Genomic DNA, 16,875 nt, shown 5'->3' with positions numbered 1-16,875 from the left:
TGAGAGAGAGAGAGACTACGACGGCTCCATAGTGAAATCCGTCAAAGAAATGTAAGATGCAACGTGGCAAACTCCTATTGGCCACTCTATCACCCTCTATACCTTCCCGCTCCCGATCTTCTCTGTTACCCCCTCCAATTCGCGATCTTCATATCTCGGTCGCGTCTGCAAATTTGACCCGCCGGATCTCTGCGCCGACGGCCTTTTGACGGCAAGTTAAGAACGGTTGAGATTTGTCGCTTCCAATCCTACCTTCTCTCCGGATTTTCGCGTTCTCCGGCTGCAAGAATGCCGTCGCCTCAGATTCTACCTATAACCCAGCCCCCTTCGTCGTCTCCACTTACCTCAAGGGCCTCAGATGCCAATTCGATTATGGAAACTTCATCTACTGCCTTAGACATAATGTTGCTTAAAGAAGACGATGAACAGAGGACTGGAGTTCTTGTTTCTCCGTTGTTTGAGGATGATAAGACGATAGCTTATAAGCCCCTTCTTCCTAGGACTTCAAGCTATGCTTCCAGCACATCCAGTTCATCCTCCGGAAGCAATACTTACAAGCAGAAGCGGAGGCGAGTCAAGAGCGAAAACTTTTTATCTTATCTTTCCGGTGACGGCCGCCACCAGACTATTGATCGTGATGTCGAGAATGCCGATGCTGATAGAGCTGAGAAATTTCTACTGACTCGCTTCGGTTTGAAACTCTCGAAATATATTCGGTAAAATACTTGACTCGTTTCCTCTTTCTCGTCGGTTTGTCATCGGCTATTGTTTTATTTGCTGGGATAGTGTTAAGAGATCTGTTTCTTAATCCAATCCTCTTCTTGCTTCTGATTAGCGTATATAAATCAAGATTCACGGATACAAATTTATAGATCATAGTGTACAATATCTGCTTATGGAGATTTTTAAGTTATGTATCATCACATTTTCTTATTGGGTGGATTATCATGTTTGGGATTTTACAACTTATTTGATTATTCAGGGTAGCATTCAGATGGATTGCAAGATTTCTCGCACTTGGTTGCTATTCATTGTTTCTTCTTCCAGGTTTTCTTCAAGGTGAGCTAAGGTTCTTGTAGTTTGCCATATTTATCTTTGCAATGTCAAGTGAACTAATATTTTCCACCCATTTGCTCGGGTGATCATCGTGACTTTGTTACTTGCAGTTGGATACTATTATTTCTCATCCAGTCAGATACGCAGAAGTATACCCTATGGTGATAAACCAAGGAATAAGTGAGGAACCAATAAAAGATTTATATTCTCTTATGTGAATTTAAGATGAAAGTGCATGTAGTAATTTCAACTTTGTATGTTGAGGCATGAAATTTATTGGTACAGGTTGGATCTTTATCTTCCAAAACATATTGACGGGCCAAAACCAGTTGTTGCATTTATTACTGGAGGGGCTTGGATTATTGGGTAAGCATTGATAGTCTTTGACTGGTCTATAATTTATGCCCTTGTCACTGGTGCGGGTTGTTCACTCCAAGTGATCATGATTATGGAAATTATGTTGAATATGATGATAGAGTTGAGAAAGGGTTCTAGTAAAATAACTAATACAAGTGTCGTTGTCGATGCAGCTACAAAGCTTGGGGTTGTCTTCTAGGACAACAATTATCCGAAAGAGGTATCATCGTAGCATGCATCGATTACAGGTAATTCGGCCTCAATAAATGATGTAATCATCATTGCCAAATGTCCATCTCACCGAATGAAATCCTCTCTCAATGTAGTTAATGATAAATTGTACATACTTTTGATGTAGAAATTTTCCTCAGGGAACTATGAGTGATATGATTTATGATGCTTCCCAAGGTATCTCGTTCTTGTGTAATAACATTAGAGAATTCGGAGGCGATCCAAACAGGTAATGTTTTACTTTCCCCCATCTTACTGCTATAACTTTTTTCTGCAGTTTTTTTTTTTTAAAAATTAACTTCCTGTTAGGTTGAGCCATATGTATTTAGTCATTTTGTTGCAAAAGTGGTTAATCTTGAAAGGGGAGAATTGTATCCTTGAGCTTTAGTTCGGATCTTATTTTAAAATAATGAAGAGAGATGGATTTATGTCTCTGTACAAAGGATGGCGGAGGCCTGAATTTTATCTTGTAGAGTTGTGATTTTACTAGTTGGGTCTGGCGCAAGTTTTTTGAGGTGTTCAGTTTTAGCTTTGTCAGCTGTTGGAGTTGCAGGGAGTCTATTGAGGAGCTTATCCTCCACCCGCCCTTTTGTGATAAAGGGCAATTATTGTCACTGGCTTGGAGTGTGCTATTTTGTGGGGTCTTTGGGATGTGAGAGAAACAACAGAATCTTCAGAGGGCGTGAGAGTTCTTATAGCAATATTTGATTCTGTATTTTAGATTCTATGTTCCTATCTAGAATTTTGTTTCTAACCTCTTTTACAATTATTCACTAGGTCTTATTTCTCTTGATCGGAGTCATTTCTTTTAGTTTGACTCCTTTTTGTAGGCTTTGTCATGTTAGTGTAATCCTTCATTTTTAAATGGTTGTTTTCCTCCAAATGGAAGTCTAAGGTTTTTCATAAAATAAAATCTCTGTACAAAGTGCTGCTCCACCCAAAAGAAGAAATGGAAAATTCCCGAAGAACTCAAGGTAACGGTAAGCAGGAATGATGGTTCAGAGCGTTTATAACTAGATATGGGGGGTTACGGAATCAAGAATAAAAATAGAAACCTTGCGAGAGAACCAACCCCATCAAATAGTTACTCAAATATTTCCTCCTTCAACATTAAGATTGGCACAATGAAATTCGGGATTCTACTAAGATTAGTATCAGGGATAGTGTTCTTGACCATGAATTTAAAGTATTTTGGCATCAACGAATTTGATGAGAAGTGAAACAAAAATCTTTGGAGATGAGTTCAAACAATTTTGACAAAGGTGTTTCAACTTATCAATTCACATCAACTTGAAGAATATCAGAAAAAAGAACAGAAAAAAAAAAAACGATTAAGGATGAAGAAAACCCAGAGGAGATGAATCACTACTTATGGCTGTTTAAAGAGCGTGGGTCCGGGAAGGATGAGTACAAAAAAGCCATGTTTCTTGAAAAATTAACAGATCTCTCTCAAAGAAAGCCATGTTTATTGAAAACGTAACAAGTCGCGATTGAGAAAAACAGATATAAGCAAGTTGATTTCGAGCTGCGCAAATGGGGTGTTTGTTTTAGATGTTCGTGGGTTGGGTCGAACAATAACAAAATTTGTAAAAATTTGACGTGCAGTTACAAACGTACGTAAATAGGGCAGAACTGGGCAGATCGGTGCCAAAAATGATGAACATGAGAAGTATGAACTCCATGAAGAATCTTCGGAGTTTATTTGAGAGTCGATTAAGGAGAAATGAACATGTGGTCGGGCAAACATTTTGAAGGAATGACGAAATTTTTTAGAAGAGTTTTAAAGAGAAAACTAATCCTCTTAATATATCCTTGCAGTTTTCTTTTTCAACCTTTACACAAAAGGGCATCATATTGCTGCGATTTTCTACTTCAAATCTGATCCCTTTCACCATTCGATTGTACTAACTGTGAAATCCTGTTCTTTTTTTTTTTTTTTTTTTTTCTTTCAGAATTTATCTAATGGGTCAGTCAGCTGGCGCTCATATAGCTGCCTGCACACTTTTGGAGCAAGCAATGAAGGAGGTTCGCAAAGTAGAAAGTATCTCATGGAGTGTGTCCCAGATCAAAGCTTATTTTGGTTTATCAGGAGGGTGAGTATTTCTACCACTATGGAGTCGAGAGTTAGCCTATAAAAAGGGTATGCTTTGGCATTCTCTTCTATAATAATGTTTTGCATATCAGAATTTTTCTTCTCCATTTGACGTTGTCACTTTATAATAATTTTTTTATCATTTTCTGCTCTACTCGTAAACAGGTATAATTTACTCAATCTAGTAGACTACTTTCACTCTCGAGGTTTATATCGTTCTCTTTTTCTAAGGTATTTGAGGTTCTTGCAAAAAAGTATTATTATACATACATAGTTTTGAATCTTTTATAATGTAATCAAATACTTCGTTACAGCATAATGGAAGGAGAACAATCCTTGAAACGATTTTCACCCGAATTATTGATCCTGGAAGAACCCAACATGGGAGCTGCAGTCTCGATTCTTCCTCCCATCATTTTATTCCATGGAACAGCAGATTATTCTATACCATCAGATTCAAGGTATATAGTTTTGTAGCTAAGCAAAGGCAAACGTAACACAGATGTAGATGATGCCTTAAAACTCCAAAGGCTTATCCTCCCAAATTTAAAGCATTTCTTGTATTTCAAGCAGTTTTGTTTCCATGCAGTAAAACTTTTGCTGATACTCTTCAGAGCGTTGGAGTGAAAGCGGAAACATTTTTTTACGAAGGAAAGACACATACAGATGTATTTGTTCAGGTATTAGAACATCTTAAGATTCTTTGGCAACCTTGTCTACACTTTCTACAATAGTTCCCTTGTCTTCAATTCATGCATCTACAAATTTTGAATAGCAAAACTATTACAGTCGCATGAAGTAGTTTGCTGGTTTGAACAGTTTTCTTTTTCCTTTTCCCCAATTAACCTTGATCTTTCTTTATGCAGGATCCGTTGAGGGGAGGCAAAGATCAGATGTTTGAAGATCTTGTGGCGATCATCCATGCCGATGATGCAGAAGCCCTGGCTAAAGATGCGGTGGCACCTCCAAGAAGACGCCTTGTACCCGAATTTATGTTGATGTTGGCTCGTAGTGTTAGCCCCTTCTAACCAATATGCATTATTATCCATGCGAGCGATCAGCCTACATCCCCATGTTAATTGTTGTCTCCCTCTGATCTTACTTGCAGTCCATCCATTGTAGGTGACAAATGGAGGAAAATGAAGTTGGCAGTACCCTGATCTGGTAAGATTTGTTGCCGAACTATCAATGAGATTGTTTTAGTAGATAATTCTAATGAAATGTAGTCTTAGTCAACCATACGTTCCTCTCTGTCTCTCTAGATTTACTCTGAGGGGGAAAACTCTGTACATTATTGCATGATTGGGTAATGCCATTGTTGTCTTCTTGTTGCTTTCGAGTTCGAGGAATTAATGTGTAACAGCCTAAGTCCACCGCTAGCAAATATTGTTTACTTTAGTCCGTTACGTATTGTTGTCGCCTTAAAATGTGTTTGCTAGGGTGCAGTTTTCACACTCTTATAAATAGTACTTTAGATCTAAAAAAGTATCTTCTAATGATGAGTTTTGAGGTGCTACACAATCATTAGTTGATTCAAAATGATAACTAGTGTATGTATCATTCACTTCAGACAATTCAGGAGGAGAACATGATAACTTGGAATCAAAATTTTCAGGAGAGGCAAGGGGAAGAAAATTAATTTATTTCTTAGTTTGATTATTGTTCTTGTTCTAAACTATATTCAAGATCGTAAATGTTTGAGGAAAATAAGTTTGAATCGGGGCCATAAAGGCTGCCCCACCCTCAAAGCAACATAAGCCACGACCCTAAACCCAACCGCCATTAGTACCAAAACAGCCACGCTCAGCCAGTTGCCGCCAACACCCACAAGCTTGATAGAAGGAAAATCCATTACTCGACATTGCAGCCCAGCCCCACAGCCGTAAGTCTCATTTTCTGTGTATTGAATTCCCAGAAGAAGCTTAAAGGCGTGGTGACAGTATGACAGATATTTCAACCAAGCTATGAAGCCTGGGAGATGTCCAATGTAGAACCCTCCCAGCATCAGAAACCCCACGGTTATAACAGAAGCAAAGGTCGAAGCCTGTTTTGCGTCCATCAGAATGGCCCCAAGTGCGAGGCCTAGCCCTTGAGCGGTCAGCACGTTGAGAAGAGTGACCAAAAGGGTCAGAATAAATTTGGATGCCGATGGTTTTAGGCCACTCATCCAGTAAGGTACTGTCACGAACATGGCCGGTAATAGCAGCTCCATCGGCAAGTCGATGACTGTTCGAGCCATGAAGTAAGAAGAGAGACGGTACATACTGGAGGCTCGCTCTTTGTTGAGAATCGATTGCTCTTTTGGGAACTCGAAAACCGCCATGTAAATAGCAAGAATGCTCGAGTTAACGGCGAAGATGAATAGGAGTCCAACCTGTTTGTTAAAAGTCCCCAGAGAAATATTTGGTTGGAAATCCATGGATTATAATTTTTAAGAATTGGGTTTGGAAAATAATACCTGATCTTGAAGGTTTGAGATGCTCGATCGCCACCAGAGAATACCTGCAATGATTGAGATTGACATGGTATGGAAAATCCTTGAGCCAGAGTAGGATTCATGTTTCCTTTCTTTTAACCCTCTACTTAGCAACACCACAAATTGATCCCACCAGCTACACGCCCATCGTTCTTGTTGGCCTACAAAAAATGCAGCAGCAGATGATTGGAACGATCAAAACACAAAGAAAGGGGAAGGAGATGATTAGATTAGATTAGATGAGTGACTGGTGAATAATGGAGGTGATTCCGATTGAGGCTCCGCTTGAATCTCGGCCTTCAATGATGGGTATAAGTTGGTTCTGTAAATGGATATCAGAGATTGCTTGATTGCTGTTTGACGATCCTCAGGAAACTCCCCCTGTTGGGTATCATCTTCTTTTGTATCAGATGCAAATGCAATGCCTGCACCCAACACAGAAATCAAGACCTTCATTGTTTACTCTCGTAATCATGTCAAAGGTGCTAAGAAATTCCTTACCATTAGCAAGATCAAGAAGAAAATCAGCAGGATTCACAAAGTTGAGCCCCCCATGAGCACCATATCCAATGGACTCGAAATACTCAACGACTCGACCGGCATCCCCCGAGTATATGGACGATCCCTCCGACATGACCAGCACCTTATCAAGCATCGCATAGATTCTAGCCGACGGCTGATGGATTGTCATCACCACCGTCCGACCGCCTCGAGCCAGTCGCCGCAACGTCCCAGCAATGCGCTCAGCCGTGGTAGAGTCAAGCCCTGAAGTGGGCTCATCCAGCATTACAACACTCGGGTTCATTATAATCTCATGTCCAATACTAACCCGTTTTCGTTCCCCACCAGAAATTCCCCGTAACAGAGGACTCCCAATCCAAACATTCCGGCATTTCGACAAACCCATCTCGTTGATTACCATTTCAACCTGCTCCAATTTCTCTGCCTTCGTAAGCGTTCTGGGAAGCCTTAACATAGCTGCATAAGTCAGAGTTTCCACCACTGTCAAGTGAGCATAGAACAAGTCGTCCTGTGGGACAAACCCAATGTTGCGTTTGATGGAGCCACAAAATGGGTTGCCATTGTAGGTTATGTTGCCGGTGATATTTCCCGAAAGACGGCCAGCAAGGGCGGTAAGGAGGGTAGTCTTGCCGCTGCCAGATGGGCCAAGCATTGCCAGAACCTCTCCCGGCCGGACCATTCCGGTTGCGCCATTCAGAATGGTCCGCGTAATGGGTGCACCGTTTGAACCAAAGCATGTGGCTTTTGGGCTCCTCAACTTGACGCTATACTCCACATCTTCGAACTGATACCAAAACTACCATTACAATCTTACCATTATCGGATATAAACTCCAAAATTTGTATACTAACCTTGAGAGTGATGGATTGCAGCAATTGTTGCAAAATGGGATTGGCCGGCTTCGAACTCGAAGGGGAGTCGCCATTGTTATGTTCTTGGTGCTTGGAGGAACTCATCAGTGATCATACACAGAGAAGAAGGAGAGAAATTGAAGGTATGAATTGTTTGGCCATGGTGACAAACAAATTAATTTGTCATAATTTATAGCCATTTCATCATTTATTTTAGTTACTTGCATTGTTCATATACGTCAACGATGATCAAGGCTTTATGATTTGTTTGAATTGTAAACGGGTTGATTTACAGCGTTCATGGAGTTCGTGATTAGTGATAATTAGTGATACCAAAATTTAGATCAACAATAAGAGGGCATTAAATTTGTATAATTAACGAGAATTAAATTAATGCAAGTTGCCTAAGTGTTATTAACGACAAAAATAGTGTATTTATCCCAGTCAGTGTCGTAGTCGTCAATCTTCTCGAGGTTTTTAAGATATTTAAGATAGGACATTACAACACCTCAGACTTGTAACACTTAGCTCGAGAGTGAGGACAACTATTAGGGATGACCCCTACGAATTCAATTTGGGAGTGATAGACCATGTGAGGCTATTAGTCATATCCAATATACGCACTAAAGGCCACGAGTCTAAAGATGAGACAAAGAATGAGACTGAGGATCCGTAAGAAGCCTAACCCAAAGTATTAGCCAACTGTGTTGGTCACCCACCAAAGAAATGTCCAATCAATATGGGTTGGTCATTGCTTGGTCGACCGATCTATAGCTAGGTTGACCATTGACTAATTCGACTTGCATGATCAAGTCTGACCATGATTGAGTCTCGAGGAGAATCCTAGAGAGGTTGTTGGCAGGGATAGTGGCTCCAACATATCTATAAATTGTATGAAAGAGGTAGGCTGAAATAGAGCAAAAAAAAACAAGTCTAGCCTAATCACGAGCATGATACTAACTTAAACGTTAAAGTGTACGTGGTCTAACATTACACCGATTTATAAATTTTCTATTTTGTAAATATTATTTCGATTCCCATTATACAAACTTACGGTTGATCCAAATTTAGATATGAACAATAATCGTGATTAAATCATGTAAATGAATTATCTCAAAAGTTCAAAATGTACCCTTCTTTATAATAATTGGTTGAGATTTTATTAATTTGGGTAAACCTTAAATGAAAGTCAACACTAGTCTCTCTATACCTAACAACTATGGTTATGTGAACCAAAAACCTAACAAGTACAATGATTTATTGTAGTCGTACATATATTGGATTAGTACGTAATTAATTATAGTGAGAGTTGACAAATGAGGATATAAGATTTTTAGCTCAAACCAACTTGTTTATTTTGGTCGTTCGAAGATCGTCAATTTTCGAGAACTATGTGATGTCAATTGACCACCACATTGATGTGGTCAGTTTTGGTCGAGACTGATGTCAAGAGAGGATAAAAGACGACTTCAGCTACATATTGTCGTGGAGTCATGAAAAAAATGAGATCCTTTGTATTGATACCCAAAATGTGTATTATATATGCATGTATATGCTTTTCTTAGTAAAGAGGTAATAGAGTAACAATTTTAATGTGTTTATTGGGTGAATGCTTACCATTATTCGAGTTCTTGGTTTGACAAATTGACACTGAGGACAGTGGTTCTGAGCTGTTTGTCTCACGCATTCTCAACATTTTTGGTACTCTTTTCTTTCCCTTTTCCTTTTAAGCATTCTGTAATCTATATTCATGTGCTCCATGCTTAAGAGTAGAAGCTAATATTAAGGGTGGGCGTGGTGCAGGCCTGGGCAGTGCACAAGGCAGAGAATAGTTCCAATTTGGATAAGAAAGACAGAGGAAAAGCCATGGCACAGGCCGCAGGCCGCAGGGCAGACACAACTCTTAGCATTGCGCGTGCCAGTGACAGGAATACAGCATCCCATGTAACTCGCCCCGCCTCCGACATGCCTAAGCCTGCCTTTCTGGATATTACAGGCTGCACTATTATGAATATTTTGTGTGTTTCTGTTTTTTGGATACTGAAATTCAACTACGTACCTCCGCTCACCTTCCTTTTTCTCAGGATTCTCCCAGCAGAATAGTATTAACACCTTTTGGAGAAATTCGAAGTAAAACTATTAGAATCTATGCTCAAAGTAGATAGTATCATGCAGGTAGAGAGTCGTGATTCCTAATACTGTTTGGTATTTTGATTCAATACTGTGATATCCCATATTGGTTGGAGAGTATAACGAAATACTCTTTATAAGGGTGTGGAAACATCTCCCTACCAGCCTTATAAGGGTCTGGAAATCTCTGTATATCAGCTTTATAAGGGTCTGAAAACCTCTCTTTAACAAGTTTATAAGGGTTTGGAAAGCTCTCTCTAGCCATTTTATAAGGATCTTCTAGCAAGTTTATTAGTTCTCTAGCAACTTTATAAAGATCTAGAAAGAGCTTGTCTCAAATCGATTAATTTAGTGGAAGATCATGTGTTTATAAGTGGGAAATACTATCTCTGTTGGTCAGATTTTTTTTGGAAGCTCAAAGCAAAGCCACGATAGCTTGAAACCTCTCCCCAACCGTGCTAGTGGTTGAGGGTGGACTTGGACGGTTACAAATACCCACTTACCCATTTCTTTCCTCTTTCTTCCTTGGACAAGACGATCATGTCCAAATCCCTCCATGATTCTTCCTTCTCTTTCTCTAGGCGCTTCAATGAAGAAATCTTATCTTACAGTTTATCCTCGCGTTTCAGTAAACAGAGCAAGGAAGAAGAGAAGAAGAAACCTTCCTCCTCATCCTCATCCAGCCGTTCGATTTCCAAGCTCCGAACTATTCTAACGCTCCGAACTATTCTAACACTCCTCACCCGGATTCGCCCAACTCCCCGCCGGTCTCGCCTCGGCGTCCGGGTCGTCGGTACGCTATTCGGGTACCGACGAGGCCATGTCCATTTCGCATTACAAGAAGACCCAAAACAGAATCCAACGTTATTAATCGAGCTCTCGACGCCGACCAGCGTTCTGGTTGGAGAGATGGCATCTGGGTTGGTCCGGATGGCGCTGGAATGCGAGAAGAAAACAGAGAGGAAGAGAAACTGGAAGTTGCTGGAAGAGCCCCTGTGGCGAGCGTATTGTAACGGGAAGAAATGTGGGTATGCGAGTAGAAGAGAATGTGGGGCAGAGGAGCAGAAGATTCTGAAGGCAGTGGAGCCGATCACGATGGGGGCTGGGGTTTTGCCGGCGGCGGCAAATGGGTCCGACAAGGAATTGATGTATATGAGGGCGAGGTTCGAGCGGGTGATCGGATCAAAGGATTCAGAAGCTTATTACATGATGAGCCCTGATTGTAACGGAGGGCCTGAACTCAGCATATACCTGCTTAGGGTGTAAACCTGATTGAGTTTGGTTCATTTTCTAATAACACTCATTTGGGGTTAAGAGTTAACTTGAAAAAAATGAATTTAATAAATTTAATCACACCATTTCTTTAATTTAATCCAAAAATTTTTGTGTTTAGTGGACGTGGGCGTTTCTAATCTTTAGACTGGCCTCCTCTAACAAACTCATTAATACCGAATAATTCTTAATATAAACCCAACCCTTATAGTTCGGGTTGGGTTAGTCCGGATTGTCGGATTGAATGTACACCCCGAGATTCACGATACTCCTTTAAGACATGTGTGGGGCGTGTTAGGTATGACAAATTGTTACACAGCTCGAGATTTCATGTACCCATTTGGTGTAATAAGAGATATCCTCGACAGTTTCGAAACGTGTGGTGTTGATGAACCATGGGGGCTAAGACTCCCCCATGACATAACCATATTATAACAAAATAATTAAATGGGGGCATTTACGTTCTGCTCATAAGTCAGAGCTTCTACTAATCTATTCTTTTCCTCCTTAATCTAAACAATGCAAATGCCATAATAAAAACGATTAATCACTCTGTTACGCTTTCCCCAAATATAATTTTTTAAAAATAAAATAAAATAAAAAAGAAAAAGGGTTATTAATAGTTTAATTAATGGAACATGAGCTAATCTTAAATGGGGCTTTAATGTTTGAATGTTGGCAATAAAAGAACGTGGATGTCTTTTTCCACTTACTGGATAATCCGCCACCGCTTTGAATGAAGTTTAATTTTATACGATTCATTTTCCTCCATACCAAATTTTCCACAATTTTTTTAATTAAAAAATAACTTTTAATTCCATCGCTATTGGAACACAACAATTACATTTCAATATGTATCACAAAATTAAAATTAAAAAAAAAAAAAAAAACAATTTCCATATTCAGAGAAACAGAAATAAAAAGAAGAAATGTTTATTAACTGGGAGGAAGAGAGTCAACCAGAGAGTTGTGGCGGTCGGAAGGGCCTGACGGAGGAATCGGGACGCCTCTGGGAAGATAACTGAAGGTCTGACCGACATATCGGAACCCCGTCTTGTAATTGAAATTCGACAAGTCGGGTTTCAACTCATGTCCCATGGTTTTACCAGGCCGAGTTGCAGAGCAAAACCCAGAAACAAGAAGGAGAAGGAGAACGAAAATGGCGGACAAAGAAGAGGAAGAAGAAGAAGAAGAAGAAAGCATTGTTTTTTAAATAATTTGCATGTGGGAATATATTCGTATTTATAGTAATTTAAATTAAAGTGATAAATAAATAAAAAAATCTTAAAGGTCAACGGTATATGGAGGACGTTAATTTCGCCGGGCACCGTTACACAATTTCAATTTTAATTTTAATTATTTAATTATTTTTGCTGGGATTTTTCGTGGAAACTCATCGGAAAAATGGAATGTTTTGGTTTGTGGGGAGAACACCCGTTTTGGTTCGGTCAACATTTAATATTATATCTAATATATTTTTTATATATTCTTATTTAACGTCTTCTACGTTAGAAATTTGAAGGAAAACCCAAAACGATGTTACATTTAGATACCTAAAGTTGAGCACGTGTTTAATATAATATATTTATTTATATATTTTTGAAGAGCGAGTAGAAAATGGAAAAAAAAAAAATTGAAATAGACAGAAAATGAGGATGTTTTGCGTGGGAAAGTAAGGTAAGGAAGTAAGTAAGTAGAATGGCACACAATTAGTAAATGCTTGCTTAACTTACAAACTTTAACAATGAAAAGGATGTTTAGATTAATTTAATTTAAGCTCTTAACATTATCCGTTCCTGAACCATACATTTGTCTCAAAATTACTAATTCTATAAATTTCACATTTTATTCTAATTCTTTAATATAATCTTTATTATTATTATTATTTTTAAGATTTAATCATTTTTATAAATTTTAAATATGTTAAAATTTTATTTGATATATAATTGTAAGTTTTTAAAATTTATAGAAACAAAATTTAAAAATTAAATTTATAATTTGACCTTATCTTTTAAATTCTTAATATCTTTTCCAAAATAAAAACACTATATCTACTTTAAGAACAACTTCCTCTTTGAATTTCTTTCTAATTTCATTGCGAATTCATTGTCAGATTGTTGAGATTTTTCTTATGACACTAAAAGCATTTACTAAATCTTATCAACGAAAACTTAAATCTTCAAAAAAAATAATAATAATAGTAAATAAAAAAATAAAAATGAATATATAAAAAATGCTAATAATAAAAATACCATTTTAATACATCTTTAAACTAAAAAAAATATATATATTTTCTTTAATTTTGGATAGAAACTTTCAATATTTTATTTTAAAAATACCCTTGAATTTTATAATTTTTTCATTAATACCCTTCTAATTTTTAAAAAAATTAAAAAATACTCTTAATGTTGGTATTATGTTTAAAAACACCCATAAAATTTTAAAAGTAACCTTAGCACTCTTAACCTTTATAAAAAAAATTAAAAAAAAAATTGTAAATATTTTGGAAGTACAGAATTAATGGTAAGAGTATTCTTGAAATAAAAAAATAAAAACTTGTTTTTGAAATTTTTTTAAAAAAACTTAAAATATAATCAAAATATAACGAGAGAGAGAGAGAGAGAGAGAGGATGCCCTGGTTGGTATGCAATTAGCACAAATGTCAAGATGGTGCTTTTTTCTGATACCGACTTCTTCCCTTGATGCCTTTATCAATTCATAGAATCTAAACTCAAAATTCATTTTTAATACCACAAATCTTCAAACTTCTTCACCCATCTTTTCATGAATCTGCTTCGAACTTGTTTGGAAGGTCCTATAAACAATTTATTTATTTATTTTTTTTTAATATATTGGGTCGTTCTAATTTTTAATAAATATGTAATTATTTATTAACTTATTATACGATTGGAAGTTCGTGATCTCCCGTATATTTATTCAACTCGAGAAAAAAAAAAGTACCCAACTTATAATGGTTTAGAATGTTGGACAGTTTTAGTACTTAGTTGATGTAAGTCAAAATGTAATATTAATGCCTTTTTAGAATATAGTATTACAATCAAATTCTTTCGCATCAATAAATAAAATATTAAAAAAATAACAGAAAATTCGTGCGAAAATATTATTATTTTTATATACGAACTCCAAAATAATCGAAAGAAAAATAGTTGAGGAAATAAAAAGGAATTTGAAAGTAGAAGAGTGGTTGGGTTGACATGAGAACATAAGATTATGTGGCACACAATATAATGGTGGGGAAAGTAGATGGGGGAAATAGGTTAGGGGTAGGCTAATGGGTTGGTGTCACACCCAACCCTATTCCTCCCATATAATCAACTCAACTATGGTTTATGTGGTAAATGCTATTTATTTTTGACTTTTTCGATTTCCTCAAACATATATCAATCAAAACTAATCTATGTGTCGTTCATCTAATCAAACCATCTCAAACGTCAATTCATACAGGTTCTGTCGAGGTATTAGACCCTCCCATGTCTATGTTGAATTAAAATTATTTTTAATTACGTTCATTATAGAGATTATATAATCTACCAAAACTAACGCATAAAAAATGTAAAAATAGATGAAGTTAATTTTATCGTGAGATAAAAAAAAATTTTAATTTGATTTTTTTTTATCGATAATATATATTTTAATCAATTGAGTTAGGTATTCATTTTATATATATATATAATATATTAATAAAGACTAAAATAATCTTGTAAGGGCAAAATTGGTTTACAAAAAGTTTTAACGAGAAAAAATTGAAATATAATGACCAATTAATTACACCAAAAACAAAAAATCACCATCAAACTCAACTCAACTCTTTATTATTATTATTTTTTTTAAAAGAAAGCTTTTAATTGTGAATTCATTACATTAATAATGAACCGTATTGACATATCAAAGCCAGAGGTATTACTCGAATGCAAATGAGAGTACTCTAATAGAAATTGTGGAAAAATGTACTATAATAGAACTCTAATAGAGCTTGACAATTTGTTGTGATCTCTCTCTTTTTTTAATGCAATTGGGTTGGGTTAGAGTTGACCCGGTTCTTTGCATGTTAAACCTATACTCAACCTAAATTGGACGAGGTTCTAAAAAACCAACCCAACTCAATTTGAAATTCTATCTAACCTAATTCAATCTTTATAATTCAAGTTAGGTCGGTTCAAGCTTTCGGGTTCAATCACCCGTATGTGAAAAATAAAGTAAAAGAATTAATTTTTTTTAGCCTCGTTATTATCATTTTAAAATAAATTTATCTTTTTAAATTGAAATTAAAACGTTGACCCATTGCTAAAACACATGTAGCTAAAGTCAATTTATATTTTCATTCAACCATCTTTTGACTTTTTTTCATTAATTTTTTTTTTCCGCGTGGAATTTTAATTATAAGAAAATGTCATTGGCATACAAATCTTAGGAAATTTCCTTAAAACTTCAATATATATATATATATATATATAAACAAATTCATAAATAAAAAAGGATTGGATTTTTAAATTTCATTCAATATAAAATTAAATTTTATCTCTAAGCTTATTCAAGAAAGGATGGTTATACTATTCTAAACTTTATGTTTGATTTTTCATTCTCAAATAATTTAAAATTATGATTTTTTAATGAATTTAAATTTTTAATTATGAGTTGGGTAGTTGATTGTTTATTATTATTATTAAAAATTATATTTATCTACGGTAATATTAATAACTAAAATTTCATAAAATTCAAATATCAAATATTTACTCCATCGTAACATATCACTCATAATAAAGGTTACAAACATTAATCTTTATAATAATCTTAAAAGTATGATAGAATATAGTTGAGTTGTAACCCTATTTCGTATTGGTCAAATTGAAACGATAAAAAAAAATGTCAACATGCTAATTTTTTATTTTTTTAAAATTCAATCCGACTCAAATTGAAAAAACCTAATTCAACTCAATCAAATTCAAATGTTGGATCATATGAACCTGAATTGGCAAGATTTTCAAATTATTTAGAAGTTGAAAGTTTAATAATGTGACAATTATACGAATTTATAATTATGATGGGGAATGAATTCAAATCTTTAGTTACGTTTTCAGACTTATATAACTAACTTCATGATTATAATAAAACCAATCAAAATCAGTGATTTGTCTACCAAATGTTCTTTCCATTTTCAAACATGCAAGAAATTAAGGTATTGTTTTTAAGGTTGACGTCAAAATAACTTTGGTTTCATTTATTGACTTTGACTTTGAATATCTCTACTCCCAATATTATATATATATGTTTTAATTCAAATGGTCGTCTTGGGATTTGACCAAATATTTATTATTATTATTATTATACCAAATAATCGACTCGGGTTGTAGTCATGGTTGGCATTTTACTAGGCATTGGTTTACACATCTTAACTGTGGTTAATTATTTAATAAAAATTTATTTTAAAAATTAATGTATATAATTTGGTAAATCTTTATCAAGTTATTTATTGTATTTGAGTATAATTTGATGTTGTTGAATTCGTCCGTAAATTGAAACTATTAAAATGAATTAGTTGTAATTTTGTAAGGTCATTATTGCTGGTTTAATAAAGTTTAATTTTAATTGGGGTAAAATTAATATGGGTAGTTGGAAAATTTAAAATAGTTGACTCTTGAGCGAAAAAAATACCTTAATTAATTAAGACAGGGTTTTAAATGGGCCTTTCTAACATCGGCCCAGTTTTGAATCCAGCCCATTACGACCTACTGTGGTATAGGGATTTTGTTGGAAAATACCGGAAAATTAGTCTATTTGTGGGACCTCTTTAAAACAATTTATTTTTATTTTTAACCTTTTTTTTTAGGTTATTTATTTTGAAAAAAAAAAAAAAAAAAAAAAAAAAA

At 35.6% G+C, this 16,875-nt stretch overlaps 3 protein-coding genes across 4 annotated transcripts; 2 read left to right on the top strand and 1 right to left on the bottom strand.

Annotated features, from left to right (window-relative positions):
* LOC111458648 (isoprenylcysteine alpha-carbonyl methylesterase ICME) lies at window positions 1–5,120 on the top strand. Of its 2 annotated transcripts, XM_023101407.1 has the most exons (12): window positions 1–716; window positions 983–1,059; window positions 1,167–1,236; window positions 1,342–1,422; window positions 1,587–1,661; window positions 1,772–1,873; window positions 3,597–3,737; window positions 3,902–3,967; window positions 4,051–4,197; window positions 4,326–4,416; window positions 4,603–4,749; window positions 4,845–5,096. In XM_023101407.1, exons 1-12 carry the CDS (start codon window positions 289–291, stop codon window positions 4,860–4,862), a joined length of 1,443 nt encoding a protein of 480 aa, XP_022957175.1. In that variant the 5' UTR covers window positions 1–288; the 3' UTR covers window positions 4,863–5,096. The 2 variants fall into 2 exon arrangements, with proteins under 2 accessions (XP_022957175.1, XP_022957176.1); XM_023101408.1 differs by having other exon boundaries at window positions 4,603–5,120.
* Window positions 5,121–5,370: 250 nt separating this feature from the next.
* Window positions 5,371–7,884, bottom strand: LOC111458647 (ABC transporter G family member 21-like). The gene is made up of 5 exons (XM_023101405.1): window positions 7,586–7,884; window positions 6,714–7,518; window positions 6,461–6,637; window positions 6,195–6,373; window positions 5,371–6,110 (listed from the first exon to the last, which is right to left on the bottom strand). Exons 1-5 carry the CDS (start codon window positions 7,688–7,690, stop codon window positions 5,418–5,420), a joined length of 1,959 nt encoding a protein of 652 aa, XP_022957173.1. The 5' UTR covers window positions 7,691–7,884; the 3' UTR covers window positions 5,371–5,417.
* A 2,371-nt stretch (window positions 7,885–10,255) lies between these two features.
* Window positions 10,256–10,981, top strand: LOC111458716 (protein MIZU-KUSSEI 1-like). The gene has a single exon (XM_023101510.1). It carries the CDS (start codon window positions 10,256–10,258, stop codon window positions 10,979–10,981), a length of 726 nt encoding a protein of 241 aa, XP_022957278.1.
* Window positions 10,982–16,875: the final 5,894 nt, after the last annotated feature.

This window comes from Cucurbita moschata, unplaced genomic scaffold (genome assembly GCF_002738365.1).
Source record: "Cucurbita moschata cultivar Rifu unplaced genomic scaffold, Cmos_1.0 Cmo_Scf00021, whole genome shotgun sequence".
In the NCBI taxonomy this organism is placed as follows: domain Eukaryota; kingdom Viridiplantae; phylum Streptophyta; class Magnoliopsida; order Cucurbitales; family Cucurbitaceae; genus Cucurbita; species Cucurbita moschata.
This window is presented reverse-complemented; position numbering and strand designations above follow the sequence as displayed.

What these genes read in the sequence shown, in the direction of transcription:
- LOC111458647 (XM_023101405.1), bottom strand. Translation starts at nt 7,690, where the DNA reads ATGAGTTCCTCCAAGCACCAAGAACATAACAATGGCGACTCCCCTTCG. An exon ending in TGCAATCCATCACTCTCAAG is followed by an intron (nt 7,519 to 7,585) that starts GTTAGTATACAA and finishes TTTTGGTATCAG; the next exon opens with TTCGAAGATGTGGAGTATAG. An exon ending in TCTCAAACCTTCAAGATCAG is followed by an intron (nt 6,111 to 6,194) that starts GTATTATTTTCC and finishes TTTAACAAACAG; the next exon opens with GTTGGACTCCTATTCATCTT.
- LOC111458716 (XM_023101510.1), top strand. Translation starts at nt 10,256, where the DNA reads ATGTCCAAATCCCTCCATGATTCTTCCTTCTCTTTCTCTAGGCGCTTC.
- LOC111458648 (XM_023101407.1), top strand. Translation starts at nt 289, where the DNA reads ATGCCGTCGCCTCAGATTCTACCTATAACCCAGCCCCCTTCGTCGTCT. An exon ending in TCTTCCAGGTTTTCTTCAAG is followed by an intron (nt 1,060 to 1,166) that starts GTGAGCTAAGGT and finishes TGTTACTTGCAG; the next exon opens with TTGGATACTATTATTTCTCA. An exon ending in GGTGATAAACCAAGGAATAA is followed by an intron (nt 1,237 to 1,341) that starts GTGAGGAACCAA and finishes TTATTGGTACAG; the next exon opens with GTTGGATCTTTATCTTCCAA.